At 40.7% G+C, this 16,203-nt stretch overlaps 1 protein-coding gene across 2 annotated transcripts; it reads left to right on the forward strand.

The window, feature by feature from the left end:
- Positions 1 to 114: 114 nt before the first annotated feature.
- Positions 115 to 16,203, forward strand: LOC117300053. Of its 2 annotated transcripts, XM_033783723.1 has the most exons (9): positions 115 to 469; positions 8,296 to 8,654; positions 8,915 to 9,149; positions 9,552 to 9,707; positions 10,289 to 10,351; positions 11,465 to 11,611; positions 12,410 to 14,022; positions 15,373 to 15,493; positions 16,128 to 16,203. In XM_033783723.1, the coding sequence occupies exons 2-9, from the start codon at positions 8,406 to 8,408 to the stop codon at positions 16,172 to 16,174; spliced, it is 2,631 nt and encodes an 876-aa protein (XP_033639614.1). In that variant the 5' UTR covers positions 115 to 469; positions 8,296 to 8,405; the 3' UTR covers positions 16,175 to 16,203. The 2 variants fall into 2 exon arrangements, with proteins under 2 accessions (XP_033639614.1, XP_033639615.1); XM_033783724.1 differs by lacking the exon at positions 10,289 to 10,351.

Below are 16,203 nucleotides of genomic sequence, written 5' to 3' on the forward strand. Positions count from 1 at the left end.
ACCGTTAAAAAACACTTCACCTAAAGTTTCCCAGGGCACTTGGTCTCAAATCCTACATTGGTCTCTTCATTGAAAGAAATTCTTTCACATTTGTTCCGTCAATAATAACTCCCTGATAAACTGCACAACTGTTATTGTTCAACTGTTGCGCCAAGCAAACTTTCCACCTCCGGAATTTTCCACAAAAAATAGTGACTCACTTTACCCAAAATTTTCCCAACAACCAACTACCGTTAATTAGATATAGCGCCCTCATTGGGGCCATACGAATTCGGTCATAATAATAAAACGTACGCGCACGGACGGACGGACGGCCGGGATCGATCATCGAAGGTAAATTAAATGTCAATTTGGTGCATGGAAACGAGAGACGCTCTTTTGCCCAGTTGGACAAATTTGTAAGAATTCTCTGTTTTATCGAAGGTGAAATTTATGTGACAGGAGGTGATAAGTGTAACCGGCTAGAAAGGTATGTGTAGGAAATGTTTAGTGTTGTTTTGGACACAGGGCAAGGGTATACAAACTTAAAAGAACCTACCAAGTGACGGTTTGTCACAGAATAAAATAATGACTTACAATAAAAAAAGAAAAAGAAAAAAAAAGAAACAGTAAAAAAAAAAAAATATACGGAGTGGATTGGACCGATTTATGGGGCTAGAACCAACCTAGTTTAATAATTTTTAATAATAACATTTCGAATAATTCCACGACCTGAGGGTTTCTTAGTAATTCAGCTTTTGAAAATTTGTCATTTTTTTGCTTTGGAATTGGAGTAGTGCCTCATGAAAGCGGGCAGCAAAGCGATGTGGGAATTTTTTTTTCTTTTTTCCTTTTTTACCTTAGTCGGGTAATACCCCAAATTTCCAAACAGCTGACCTTCCAAAAATTTTAATTTAGGAATTCAACAGGCTTAAAAATGATTTTAAAATGTTTTTTTTTGAAGCATTTTTGATTATTTACTTAGCATTGTATTAGTTGCTATGAGAGTTTTATTTAGTGTGGTGCGCATGACTGGGGATTATGCACAGGGGCCAGCAATTTAAATAAAATGAACAAGTGTCACACTGAAACTATGCTTGTGGATTCTAGTGAGTTTAAAAATAAAGCTCTAAATAAAAGCACAGCGCACAAGTTGTGAATATTGTGGTCAATATTGACACAACAAAATGCCGCACAGAGTAATATAATTTGTCATGAATATATTGGCGTCAACACATACACATACATGTCTGGGCCAACATGTACATTAGAAGGCCTCAATGTGTGGTGAAGAGGTTGTCAACTAGTGGTTTAATCCCAACGAGGCCTGGTTCTTGATAATTTTACCGAGACAAAGTCGAGGTAAATTATAAAGAACCAGGCCTCGGCGGGTTTAAACCACTAGTTGAAAACCGATTCAACACACTTTGATTCCCATTCATAAATACCTTTTCGGTAAAAAACATCATCACTTTTTGGTCAAAAAGTAAAATAAGTGCAAAAATTATAATTGTTCAACACAACACCCCTCCAGCTATGAAATGGTAAAGCCCTCCGCCGCCCTCTGGTAAACAACTCCTTATAAGGGAATGCTGTGCGCGTCGCGCGTATCGCGTGATGTGGCACAACTGTTTCAGCCGTTGCTCTTGACCAATAGGAATGAAGGAACTGTCTTATAAGAACAGGTGCAATATCGCGTGTCACGCCCATGAATTAACACTTTTTACCGGTCATAAACAATGGTTTATACACACCCATGTGATGCGCTCTCCACCAATAGAAATAGCGAAACTGTCTGAGGTATTTATGAATACAGTTTGACATCTTCATGAGCTTCTCATTATAATAATCATCAGATTCTACCTTTACCATTCGTGCTGTGACTTAAAACATAGGTACACCCTACTCTGTTTTTAAATAGAAACTTGTCTACTCAAATAGGAGTGATTCAACAGTGTGGTATACATATATAGGATTTGAGGCATTGCATGGTGAGGTATCAATGTGTATTTGGTTTTGGGTAACACCATGTGTGTATCTACTTGCCAGGTAGAGTTTGTTCGTAGAGAACTGTTTTGCTTTATTCTACTACCGCGGAGTAGATGTTTGGGGGTTCGGGAGACTTCTCAGTTTTGAAAAGAACTGTCCTGCTTTTTAACTATTACCCGGGCGGATGGTATAGAAAATAGGCTGGGACTAGTACTTTAGCTTATAGGATCGTGATTAACTGTACTACCGTGGAGTCAGTTCTTAAATTGGTCTCAATGTTTCGGTTGCTCTAGTCATCGTCAGGAGAATGTCTCAACCCAGATATATGGTATGTACAACGCTTAATTGAAGCAAGGATTTCTCTTAGTTGGTTGAAAGGCTTTTTTTTAAAGAAAAGGAGGCTGCCCCTATTTTTATTCAGAACAGAAATGTGAATGTTTCTAGCCGTTTGTTGCATCATTGGTCATTGCTCTACGGTTGCATAATGTGTTAATTAAAAACTGAACGATTGAATGAATTTACTCCAAAGAATCAATGATTTATCATACAGCTCTAGGCTGAGATAGGTTCATGCCTGTTGTTAGTGTTTTCTATTGCTCATTTTGAGCTTACCTACTCAACTGCAGCAAGCATTAATTCATGCTCTTAAATGGTCCATTGTCAGTAAACCATGACTTGTTTTTGTAGCAGCATAAAACTTTCAATGCCCACATTGGATACCAGTGATATCAAGTGACGAGGTCGCTCAAATAGAACTAATGGGTTAATAGTATAGGATTTAAGAAGTGTCTGTCTGTACAGTTAGTTTGTAATTTTATACAGTATTTCAGAGGTGGCTGTCAGTAGAGTAAAGCCCCTTTCACACGAGAGCACTTTAGCAAGAGACGGTCACTTGTTAAGTTGTAGCATGTTTGTTAAATTATATTTCTGTCCTCGCAAAATAATGTTAAACATTGCTTTACAACCATGCTAAAACTAAGCAAGGGACCCCAGTTAAACTTCTGTCGTCTGAATAGCACTATAGCCTGTAAAGTTGAAGCATGCAACTTTTGTGAACAAAAGGGTGCTAGTCTTGGCCCAACTAGTTTTGGCCCAAGACGTCAGTTCTCCAAATACACTGTGCTCTTGTAAATCAGCATGGTTAAAACCATCTTGACTGGCTCTGACTGGAGTGAGTCAAGTCGGTCAAAATCTTGCCGTGAGAGGGCGTGCTACATATAACGATTTACAAGAATGCAGTACATCCTACTTCCATGATCCAACATTGGTCACACATGTCTTAGGCAAAGACTAATGGGTAGGATTTTTTTTGCATGGTGGAAATACGATATATATGGAAAGGTTTGTGGTAACACCATGCAGTGACTATCTCTAAATGAGTTGGGGTGGTTCTGGAAAACAACGTTGGGCACGAGCTCTATGACACACTTTGAAACAACGGTTTTGGCTTATTAAATTTGAAAACATACATCATTCATATGACTCCAAACAGACTGATCGGGCCAGGCTAGGGTTTTTGGAAATGGACTATGAACTTTTGCTTTTGGGGTGTAAAAAAAACTTCAATATCAGGAATCGGGAAAGGAACGGGCACAATTTTTTTGAAATGAAAGCCTGTTGTTCTAAAGCTGTTGTCGAAAAGCTGATTTGTTTTCCTAAGAAATATGTCTTTCTTCTCGCTAAAAATCTTGTAGGAATTGTACACAAACTTTACATCATCCAAAAGTCATGGGCCTTAGCAGATTTGTGTTTGTCAAAAAACACCTAATGTCCAGTCATAATTATCCAATTCCATATATTTTGTTGTCAGCACATCATACAACCATTCGCTACCATGCATGTTAGTGTGTAGATTACCCAAGAATCCAGAAAAACCCCATTAAAAATTCTCGTTATTTCTTTCATTAGTGGTGAGATGATAAGTAACTGTTTACCAGGTAATTGTTGTCGGATCAATTAACTTAACAAACTAAAAAACACTTAGCCTGAACCATGCACAGTGTAATCAAGCTCATCTATAAATGGCCATGACAAGAATTTGGAGTCCTTTGCCATTAAATTTTATCTGACAGATTTAATCATGTCATAAGTCCTAATGTTCGAATGTGCACCACTTTCCTGCTATGGGAAGTTGGATAGCACGGTCAAATGGGAAAACAGATTGTTTGTTATTTTATAGGACATTGGACATGGTTGGTTTTTCGGTGTGTGTATATCAATTGAAATTAAGCTTTTAAAGTAATTTAAATCTTGGTTTTTGTTTTTGTTTTGAAAACACTGTAGAACGGGCCACTCCAACACCTTTATTTCACATTCTGCATCTCTTTGGAACTCCTTGCCTGGTGCATGTTTCCCTCCATCCTACATGTACAATCTAGTCTGTTTTAGAAGGAATGTCAATTCCTGCCAAGATTTGCTTTTTTGCCTCGCTTGGGTAGAACTTGCATTAGAGATCCTGGTCATTGTAAACATTCTGGTCCAGTAACATTGTTGAGCTACCTGCAGTCTTGTGAATTTAACAGCCTTGGATCCAGGCAGGCAAGAAGATAAACATATTTTGAAGGTACACCAGAGGACAAAGCTGATACTGTTATATGTCAAAAACAATACCTGCAAAATATACAGAGTATGTGAATTGTACATGTACATAATTATGTGTAGGTGTTGTGTTATAACACCATACCATGTAATTAATTTTTACTGACTTATGACTGGGCATTTTTCATGTGTATAAATCCATCATGTGGTAATAAGAAAAGAGGCCTGGATCTTCACTGTGTGCGAATCAATCAATAAATCCATCCTTTATGCACTGTTTGCTCTTTGTATTTGTTCAGAGCAATAGAACCTTGGTTGTCCTCATTTTCATTTCTTATGGGGGGGGGGGTGTCAGTGTCTGAGATACAAATTAAAGAAGTTCCCTCAAAGAGTCAAAGCATGTTCATGTACAGTCCTGTGATGCTTTTTTCTTGTCAGGGCCAGGCTATTTTTTTTCCATCTGCAGCCTCAATGCAAAAGCGCTTTGTCACACCTGAGGGCATTTTAAAGGGCTCATTATTTTTCTACAAGGTATGCAGAGCTACGTTCCAAATATAAGACAATTTATTCTTGTATTTTGTGCAAATCTACACAGCACGCAGGACCTATGGCTTCTCGTATACATCCCATCCAAGGAACAAGCAATATTGGGAGTGGCTTGGTTTTATACTAAAAAAATAATGCAGACTTGTAATGCACATATCCACACAGCTGTACAAGGCGCTAATAGTTACAAGTGTCACGACTGGGACTTGAACCCACACTCTTCTGGTCAGAAACACCAGAGCTCGTATCCAGTGTGCTTGACCTCTAAACCACGGTACACCAAGAGTAAAAGGGCAGGGACTAGGGACATTTAAATCTCTTCTAGAGTTTTGTAAAAGGGGTAGGCAGGAAGGCAATGACTAGAGGCATGGAGGCAAATGCCTCTATTGCCCCATGAAGTACATGGATCAGGTTATTCCACAGTGACTCCATTAAAAGAAAGCTGGTTTTCCCAAGTAATTATCTTTACTTGATCTGTAAGTGTTTATTGACAGGACAGTGACAAATCTCAATAATATAGCAAGTCACTAACATTAATCAGAAACCAAATGTCTAAAACCACCAGGGCCCATGCACTATTTCACATCTGTTTAAGTATTGCGTTACAAGTTTCTGCTAAGCAACAACAACCAGGATACCAGTCACAGAAGCTACATATGAAATGATAATTCAGCTGGTAGCCTTTTTCTGCTAAGCATACTTTTGTTGTACTTTAAGCTTATTTTTGTACTTTTAAAGCAGCTCAGAAAGACCATAGTCCTTGTTTTGATGAAACACCTAGATTTCTATGATCTATTGTCTGTGATGTAGAGAGTCTGTTGAGGGGGCCTGATGTTGCGCACACACCCAGCATGAAATGCAGCGTGGGCACTGAGTGTTTCTATTAAAATTAAATACAGTGTGCTGGCCACTACGCCACACACCATTAGTTAAACACTACTTTATAGGCCTTGGCCTCAATGCATAAAGCAGCAATCATTCTGTTTACATACTACCATGGCAACCAAGGCAACCAAGGTAGAAATGTCAACAAAAAATACCCGTATTGAGTTACATATGTCATACTACATGTACATGTACATAATGTGTGTGTCTTATTTTAAGATTGTTGCTATGATTGTTGGTTGGCTATAAATAGCAGTCTGATAAATAGATGTTGATATTCAAAGATTGCCTGTAGTCATACATTATAACAAGAGTCACTGGAGGGAACAAATATAAGTATTTATCATCATCACAAAATTAATCAAATCATACAACACTGCCCAACAGTTATAGTGTTGAGTCAAAGGCAGTGGACACTACTGGTAATTACTCAAAATAATTATTCGCATAAAACTTTTCTTGGTGACGAGTAACGGGGAGAGGTTGATGGTATAAAACATTGTGAGAAACAGCTCCCTCTGAAGTGCCATAGTATTCGAGAAAGAAGTAATTTTCCATGAATTTGATTTCGAGACCTCAAGTTGAGAATTTGAGGTCTCGAAATCAAGCATCAGAAAGCACACAACTTTGTGTGACAAGGCTGTTTTTTTCTTTCATTATTATCTTGCAAATTCGATGATTGACCTAAAATTTTCACAGGTTTGTTATTTTATGCATATGTTGAGATACCCCAACTGTGAAGACTAGTCTTTGACAATTACCAATAGTGTCAAGTGTCTTTAACAGTTATAGTGTTGAGTTAACAGTCATAGTGTTGAGTTAACAGATAGTGTTGAGTTACATCATTTAATACAATATAGTGTTGGATTTTGTTGGACTGAGGACTGCACCGGTATGATCACATGAAATGAGGCCTTACCACCATAATCAGGGTCCAACAGTTTTACTTTTTAGTTACAATTTTTGGTTGGATTATGTTGGACTGAGGACAGCACCAGCATACTGATTATGCTTTAAAGACAGTGAAAACTTGGTGTTTCTCAACATATGCATAAAATAACAAACCTGTGAAAATTTGAGCTCGATTAGTCATCGAAGTTGCGAGATAACTATGAAAGGAAAAAACACCCTTGTCACACGAAGTTGTGTGCTTTCAGATGCTTGATTTCGAGACCTCAAATTCTAAACTTGAGGTCTCAAAATCAAATTCATGGAAAATTACTTTCTTGAAAACTAAGTCACTTCAGAGGGAGCCGTTTCTCACAATGTTTTATACTATCACTCTCTCCCCATTACTTGTTACCAAATGAGGTTGTATGCTGATAATTATTTTGCGTAATTACCAATAGCCTTTAATAGGATCAATCGTACTACCATAAACAAGAGTCAAACAGTTTGGGTTTTCAGCTACCATAATTATAATATTTCAAAACAAGGGTAGAGAAATAAGGAAGCTATAAAACGTAGTTGTTTGAGTTGCAACGTGAATCAAGATCGATCCTTGTTCTTTATTCACCTCTGAACTTTAACCTTTGAATAATAAACCTGTATGACAACAAGTCAATAGAGGGCGCTATGCTAGACCATATTGTGCTGGATTATGTTGGACTGATCTGAGGACAGCCCTGGTAAATTACTTGGTGCTTCAGGATGAGATCCTGTCACTATAATCAGAGTCCAACAGTTTGGTTGTTACCACTAGGTGTTAGATTTCATTAGAGTGATGAAGGATTCAAGTAAATGTGATATGAGTACTTGTATACATGCTGTTGTAATCAAATACGTTTGCCAGATCTTCATGGCACACACTTTTATCACCCCCTGATGCTGCCTTGCTTGTGTATTTAGGCAGATATTGATGTTATACAAACATAAGCCCTACTACTACCATCTGAGCCAATATAAAAGAATTAAAAACCCCAGCAATTAACCCCTCCATTTTGCCTCATTTCAAATTGGGTGCAATTATTTTGCGAAGAAAATGAAGCTTCGGTATGCCCTCGGTATCTCCTAGAAGGCCTATAACCTAGGAGGTAGAACCTACTTCCAAGCAGGGTGACCTTTTCCCAGGGAATAATGGCTATTGATGGCTGTTTAAACAATGTGATTGCGTAATGTGTTTGTATATTTGGATAAGGTTTGAACGTTGAGAAAGAAATCATTGACAGTAATAAGGGGTTCAGTATGCAGTCATTGTATTATGCACTCGTTTCTTAATAAGATACACTTTGTATGATACTTTGCTACACTACGCATCTTCAGTCATCATTTCCATTCATGCCATTGAGTGGTTGCTAACAAAAATCTTTCAGTTAGCAACAATCTCTAATAACAGAACGTTCTTGTTGTATTTGACAGATCATGTCTGGCGCTCATAAACCTGCGTAGCGTAGCAACGCTACCAAGCATCATGTGACCTCCCTTCCCGCCCCTCCCCCACCCCGCCTTCTCGGGGCTCGACTCTCAGGATGGCGGAGACTGACTCCTACATCTGGAAGAGCATCTTCCCCCAGAGCCCTCGCCACCGACCGTGCCACCGCAGCAAGCAGGCAGCCTGCCACTATGAGGGCCAGATTTACATCCATGGGGGGCGAGATGGACACCAGACGTTGAAGGACTTTTGGCGGTATGACATCGGGAGTAACACCTGGACTAAAATGGAGTGTGGTGGGGACAGGCCCCCACCCCTGCAGGAACATACAATGGTAGCGCAGAGGGTAAGAAAATGTTACCAGTCACTTCATCCACAGTCATGAAGTTTTGGTAAAGTCATAAATCATAAGATTTTGGATCATCATAATATTGAGATAGTTTTTGATGAATTGAGAAGCTGAAATGTGTAATCCAAATTACAATTTTTTTTTTCATTTCTTCATTTCTTCAGCATTCTCTTATTTGTGCGGTATGACGCTATTTTTAGCGAGTTTTTAAAGCCTGCTAAAATCAATGATAAAGGGTCATTTCATTTCTTTAATAGGGGTGTCTCTTCATCTTCGGAGGGGAACTAGGCTATGGCAGCTTTGGAGAGACTCCCCTGTGGATCTATAGTATCTCCCGTCAGACATGGGAGAAGCCGGTCATCGAGTCAGAGGTCAAGACCCCTATTGGGGTCAGGGGTCATACAGCTGTTGTCTGGCATGGTGGGATGCATGTGTACGGCGGTTATGTGGATTTGAAAGGGTCATCCAGTGAACTTTGGACTCTAGACTTTGGTAAGAAACTAAGACTGTATCTATGGCTTTGTTTATAATGGCTTTGGCTGTTGACTTCTTCTACACAATACACACTTCACAAAATTAGTTCTGTGCACAGTTACAGAACCTTACACAGCCCTGCAGTTAAAGTATTTCTAATGTTTGGTCAACTCACTGTTTGAATCAAGACTATCATTGATATATCAAGGATAGTCTTGATTCAAGCCTTTTTATTGTAAGGGCTCTCTATAATTTAACAAAAACTGCCTTTTAACTTCTTGAAAAATAGTCTTGATTCTAGCCGTTTTTCTGCAAGACTATTGCACCACCTAAAAGCATAGGGCTAAAACCTTGGTTCTAGCCGTTTTAGGGCAACAATTATCTTCAACAACAAATATTTCCTCTTGTCTTTTTACACAGAGACAAGATGGTGGCATCTAAGCGTTGATGCCCAAGGAGAGAACTCCCCGCCTCCAAGACATTGCCATTCTGCTGTCGTCTATGAGTCTAGTATGTGGGTGTATGGAGGACTGAACAACCTGCAACCACTCCGAGACTTGTGGAAGTGGAGCTTCGGTAAGTGGTTTTCTACCTGGGCCCAATTTCATGGCTCTGCTTACTGTATTAAGCACAAAGAGTCAGCGCTTGAGGGAGCAGGGCATTCTGCGCTTATGTCGAGTGTATTCACAGGTTAGCAGGGAAATTTGGCTTGTGTGCGTGCATACTCCATGTTACTAGGTAAGCTTGGGCGATATCACGATATTATCGAATATCGCAATATTAATTTGGAAACGATTTCGATATCGGATGGATTTGGTTTTAATCGAAATATCGATATATCGCGATATATCGCAATAATCGCGATAATCGCGATATATCGCAATATCGATTAAATATCGCGATGTATTTGCTAGCTAATACATCTTGCACCCCATAGGTTTGGAGTAAAAGCAGAAGAATAGGTCATTAGAACACCTCTCTTAAGCTATGACTGTCTCTTCTACAACTTTCACTTGGAGTTTGAAGACTGATGATGTCAAATTTCATTAATCGCGATTATATAGAATATCGTGATATATTGTCGGCGATATATCGTGAATAAAATAAATCGATACCGCCCAAGCTTATTGCTAGGCATTCTTCGTTTACACCTGCAGCACAGAGATTCCGGCCTTGTATGTGCAGGCAGAGAATGGTGATCTGGAGTGCTGAACTGGGTGGTAAGCAGAGCCATGAAATAGGGCCCTGGTCAGCCCAATATATATTTAGAGGTGTTTTGAACAGACAAGAATTAAAAAGAGAACCAACTTTCACACAATTTAACATGCAAACTTGAACAAGCACTGGGACAAGTTTTATCTCATGGGTAAAGTATAGTCAGTCTCCTGATGATGCCTAGAGCAAGCTAGTCAAATTGTTGACACCAATTAAGAACTCACTTCGTTGTAGTGAAGTTAATAACGATCCACTAAATCTTGGCTTGTCCGGTGGTGGGTTACTGTTCTGACACTCAAGTCACTGGCCGTGGGTTTTGTGGTAATGGGAGTCAACTCATAAATATGTTAACGCCAGGAGCAAGTTAGAGTGTGCACCATTGTTAACTAAAGGTTAGCTATTTGACTCAAACTTATGCTGTTCGACCATTGGTTGACTACTGTGGCCAACCATCTGGAACCAGCCTTGAGGCCATGGTTTCTTCACTGGTCCCAATAGTCTGTTCCATTCTAACATGTGTAGAAGCAGAGGGGAATCAGTGATACTATATCTACAAGGCAACAGACCTTAATGCAAATTATGCTTGGTACACGTGATGTAGGTGTTGAATGAGGTGCATGCTGGTCTAGCAAGCACTCAAGTTTGATCCCTAGCTAGACCAGCATGCACCTCATTTAACAGTTAGCGCTTTCGCATTTGGTATTTGCAATGGGTACGGAGTGTTCCATACCACGGTACTGAGGGTTGACTATACTTCCAAACGAGTCGTTCGAGTGAGTATGTCACTGCGCATACACTGCTGGTCAGTGGTCGATCAGGTGTCAACCAAATGTGCCCACTCGAATTTGCTCTAGGTTGCCAAAAAGGTGCAGTATTCATGTATAAAACATGGGGACATTGGCTCCCAAAAAGGCACGACCAAGGTTGTTATAAAGAGGACATCATGTGAACTGGTTCAAGCTTATACTGATAAGTGGGTAAGGAATCTCTCTAGCACTCCAGAGGGCCTGCAGCAGGTAAAAAAAGAACCCAAGGTATGCCTCTTCTAATAATAATAATCTCCTTCACCCATGACCAAAACAGAAGTGGAAGCACCATTTTGTCTGTCTCTGTTTCAGAATCTCGAGTTTGGACCAGAGTGAAGTCTTACGGGAGTCCTGGATCGCTTTGCGGCCACAGCGCAGTCCGTGTCGCCAACAGCATGATGATCTTTGGTGGTGAGGGAAAAGAAGACTACAAGAATGAACTCTGGAAGTTTAATTTTGGTAAGATTATTTTTGTTAGCAATAATATTTCCAATGTTTCACATCAGTGCATAAAGCCCGCTTTATACTTCCTGCGAACATGAATGCAAAGTGAACTTTGATGTCACACGGCTGTTTACGCAGCATATGTTTCGCCAGAGTTGAACACAGACCACTGGTGTGACGTTCAAATTCATATCGCATTCGCAATCGCAGGAAAGATGAACTGGGCTTTAGACAATGTTCCTCATATGTATCGTTCAAAAGTCCCAAATGCAGAAATACTGTGTCTGTGTGTCTTAGGGCTTGCTTGTATACCCTGTATTGGTTAAGGGATAACATTTGTGCTCTTTTAAGCGTGTGTGTCAGGCAAAGTTTACTTTGTGACGTGTCTTGGCCGATTGGTCTAGTTCACCGGACCCAGGCTCTGGTGTTGTCAGCAGCAGAGTGTGGGTTAGAATCCTTGAGCAAGGCACTTAACTATAATTGCTTCTTAAAAAGTTAGAAAGGTAGTGCATCCTGCTCTACCAGTTAGGCTCCTAGTGGATGAGACCCATGCCTACATGTACATCCTTGTCTCAGCCCTAGTCATAGTTTGCCTATAACATATTCAGAGGACCAGTTAGCTTTTTATTTCACTAGTCTGCCAGTTTTTCCACTAGTCCATATTTCATCACGCTGAACTAGCCAGCCGGACCACAATGTTGACTGGTCCGGCTGTGTTTTAACTGGCAGCGGATCGCTGAAGTTGTAGAAGGCTGTAATAATCACTCGTGTCATCAACAAGAAGTTTCATAATTTTTTCTTTTCTTTTTCTAGATGCTACCAGCTGGCACAATGCAACACCCAACCGGAAAATTACCCCCACCCCGTGTACCCGTCATGTGATGTTGTCTATTCCCAACTTCACCCATGCTACCTACCTCAACGTCCCCTCACTGGGCGACTTTCGTCCTCACTCTGCACCCAACCGGGCGTATCCTGACAGGAACCAAGGGGGCGTTGCATTGACACCCGTTGGACATATTGCGCATCTGTTTGTCATGCGACCTCATTCCTCCCCACCGTGTGTCGCAGGGAGCAGTCATGAGCAGAAAGACAGTGGGTTATCGCATCGCTTCCGAAACCGCATCCAACCTTCACCAACAAACATCGGTGCCAAGAGGGAGCTATTTAAAAAACAAGATGATACAAACTCAGTACTTAAAACCGAGGGCGAGGAGCTGGTTGCTATGGCGACCGATGATGCAAGAATCTACAGCGACCCAAAAGCAAAGGAAAACGGGAGGTGGGCCGTCACATCGCCAGTTGCTGCACCGAATGAATACCAAGTCCAACAGGAGGACACGAGTCATCTTTTGATCAATGAGGAATCTCCGATTCATCATCGACAAGACGGAAGATGGGCTGATCAGGATAAACTGGATGACACCCTACCCAATCTTCTCCAGGGAGATGGGGAATGGATCCTGGAGGACTTCAGTGAGCCGAACTCGCCCGTAGCTACCCGGAGACCGTCAGAGAACTTGACATTGACTTTAACATCGGACACCAGCTTTGATATTCTCTGTACATCAAATCCTCTAGAGTGTATCGATCGATTACATATCGATTCGGACAGAATTTTGTGCAATAATGTTTCATCCCTTTCCACGAATAATACCTCGCTGCCAAGTAATTCTACTTCATATTCTAATAGTTTACATCAGAGGCTTAATAACAATGACTTGTGTGTACATGCTGAGTGTAATACCAGTCTCAAAGACAACGATATTTATAATTGCTATAGTCTTATCAATACAAAAAATGTTGAGCTTCCGTCCATACTTGAGCCGGAGAGAAAAGAGGAAATCTCAGAGAAAATTCCCCCTCATATTGAGGAGGACGTCATCAATGTGAAACCAATACAGGAGAACTTGCCTGAAAAAGAGGAAGGATCGTCCGAGAAACAAGAGCTGCTGACTTCGCAAACAAATATATTATCTAGCTACGTGAATGTCGGCTACGAGTCTTCACGTGAGGATATTAGCGAAAGTCCGAGCTCTAATGGAGTGCAAGACAAACAATCTGGAGTCACGTTGTATAATCAAAACCGATTGGTCAGAGATAATGCATTCGACCACTCACAGTCGCCGACTCTTAATGAAAGAGATGGCCAATTGGATTCAGCCAACCCACCTACCAACCAATCACAAGGAAGGTTATATAAGACAAGGAGACCCAGCACCCTATTGGACCAGAAGCAAGGGTTTAATGATCAAAGGTCAAGTACAACCAATGGGAGGAGAGATAGCAAGCCCAGGCTACAGGGACGATCACAAACATTGAATAGCCTAAGCTATCGACAGAATGATCATGAAATGCCACGGGATACAACGAGTCTGTTGGTGAAAGAAGACGAAGAAGACCCACATCTTGAAGAGTATGAAGAGGTAAAAAATCATCCGTGTACATGGCCGAGCATTTAAGAGCACCGAATTCAAGCTCTGATGATTTTGTTCAGAAGGGTGTGGGTTCGAATCCCGGTCGTGACACTTGTGTCCCTGAGCAAGACACTTAACTATTATTGCTTCTCTCCACCCAGGGGTAAATGGGTACCTGTGAGGGCAGAGATGGTTCTTGCGATTGATTTAGCCGAGTAGCGCCTTTGTTGCACAAGGCTGTATACTCCCAGGGAGCTGAGATGGTTTAAGGAATGATTTAAGGCCCAGTGACCAGGGGTAATAATGTGAAGGGCTTTGGAACACCCTTTGGGAGTGAAAAAGCGCTATATAAAAATGTAATATTATTAACATTATTATCCTTGTCTCGTGCCAGTGTCCCTGTTGTCAGATATCTTGTAGGCACGTCTTTCGTTGTTGTTATAATAATAGTAATTGGTTTTTTTATCGACTTTTCACACCTGAAGAGCTTCTCAAAGCACTTCCAACATCATTACCCCTGGTCACTGGGCCATTTAACTTCCATAAACCATCTCAGCTCCTGGGGGAATATACAGCCTGTGCAACAGATGCGTTACTGAGCTAAATCAATAACAAGAACCATCCCTAACAGGCAATTATAGTTAAGTGTGTTGCTCAGGGACACAAGTGTCGTGACCGGGACTCGAATCCACACTCTGCTGAACAGAACCACCAGAGCTTGAGCTCGAAGTTCTTATCCGCTCAGCCATTACACCCCTTCTTTCGTCTGTTTGTTTGACTGTCTTTTTGATAACAACAGTACCAAGTTTTTATACTATAAGTTATCACACAAGCGCGAGTGGAATACGGAAAAATATAGCGCTTCTGCGTCCCATATCCAACGAGGCCGAGGGCTGAGTAGGATATGGGACGCAGAAGCACTATATTTTCCTGTATTTCCACGAGCGCGCGTGTGATAACGTATTTATCTTCAAGCAAACTTGGCGCGTGACATAGAACACACAATACGCATGGTAGTGATATTAGCCGAGCAATATAGGTTTTTATCGCCACTCCATTTTGCCAATCTGATTGGAGGATTAGCGCGTACTTGAAGATAAAGCGCTTTATCACACCGCTAGGGGTGCATCAGAGCGCTCGGTGTTTTTTCCTGCAATGTATTGTGGAGCTAAGTTTTTGAAGTATGAGACCTATTCCTTTATAGCACCATGTAATGGTTTAAAAGGTGCTATGGCGCAAAATACTGTTGATCTGACCAGGAATACCGTCATTTGATTTTGTTTTTTGCTACATCTGCAATACCTTAGGTACATTTTTATTTGTTTGTTTAACTCTGTATTTTATCTTGTTATTGTTCAGGAGTTGGAGGTTTGGCATTGGCCAGTATTTCTTTACCTTATGGGTGGTGAAGAGACTGGCTCCTGTAGTCTGCATCAGAACACCAGCCCTATGTCAGTGTGGAAATGCTGCATCGCCCAAGGTAGGGTACCATACTCATAAATTGCAACTGAATAAACAGGGGTGATTGCTCTTATTTGGTTTTTAAGATTAGCAGAAGCGGAATTCTGAGAACTTGTTGTTTTGAGAATTGGTGTTCTAATTAAAATTTAGACATCTAGAATGGCAAAAGTCATGGGTTGTTCTAATCTCACTCTAGTAATATAACCATGAAATTTTTAATTTTGGTTTTTACCCATACACCGATGTGTGTTAGCACTTGTATACTTAGTACTTTCCCAAGTCCTGTGAAAAAATATCACAGGCATGTTACTCGAGTGGGATTCGAACCCACGACCCTTGCAATTCTAGAGCAGTGTCTTACCAACTAGACTACCGAGGTTGCCCGGCAGCTAGAGGCAGTTCGAATCCTATGTTTTGGCAGCGGGTACCGCAACGATATATTAGATGTTAAATTTGCATCGGGGATAAAGAATATTAATTTTGTTTTTTACCCATACACCGATGTGTGTTAGCACTGTATACTCAGTACTTTCCCGAGTCCTGTGAAAAAATATCACAGGCATATTACTCGGGTGGGATTTTTGTTCACAGGACTCTGTGTTACCCACAACCGTTGAAACACAAAACAAATATTTTTCATATTTTGTTTTCAGGAAAACTGACAGACAGTGAGATCCAGCAAGTCTTATCCCAGTATTGAGAGGTATCAAATGCAATTGATTGATTCTT

Source organism: Asterias rubens, chromosome 15 (assembly GCF_902459465.1).
Source record: "Asterias rubens chromosome 15, eAstRub1.3, whole genome shotgun sequence".
Lineage (NCBI taxonomy): Eukaryota > Metazoa > Echinodermata > Asteroidea > Forcipulatida > Asteriidae > Asterias > Asterias rubens.

What these genes read in the sequence shown, in the direction of transcription:
- LOC117300053 (XM_033783723.1), top strand. Translation starts at nt 8,406, where the DNA reads ATGGCGGAGACTGACTCCTACATCTGGAAGAGCATCTTCCCCCAGAGC. An exon ending in ATACAATGGTAGCGCAGAGG is followed by an intron (nt 8,655 to 8,914) that starts GTAAGAAAATGT and finishes TTTCTTTAATAG; the next exon opens with GGGTGTCTCTTCATCTTCGG. An exon ending in ATCTTGAAGAGTATGAAGAG is followed by an intron (nt 14,023 to 15,372) that starts GTAAAAAATCAT and finishes GTTATTGTTCAG; the next exon opens with GAGTTGGAGGTTTGGCATTG.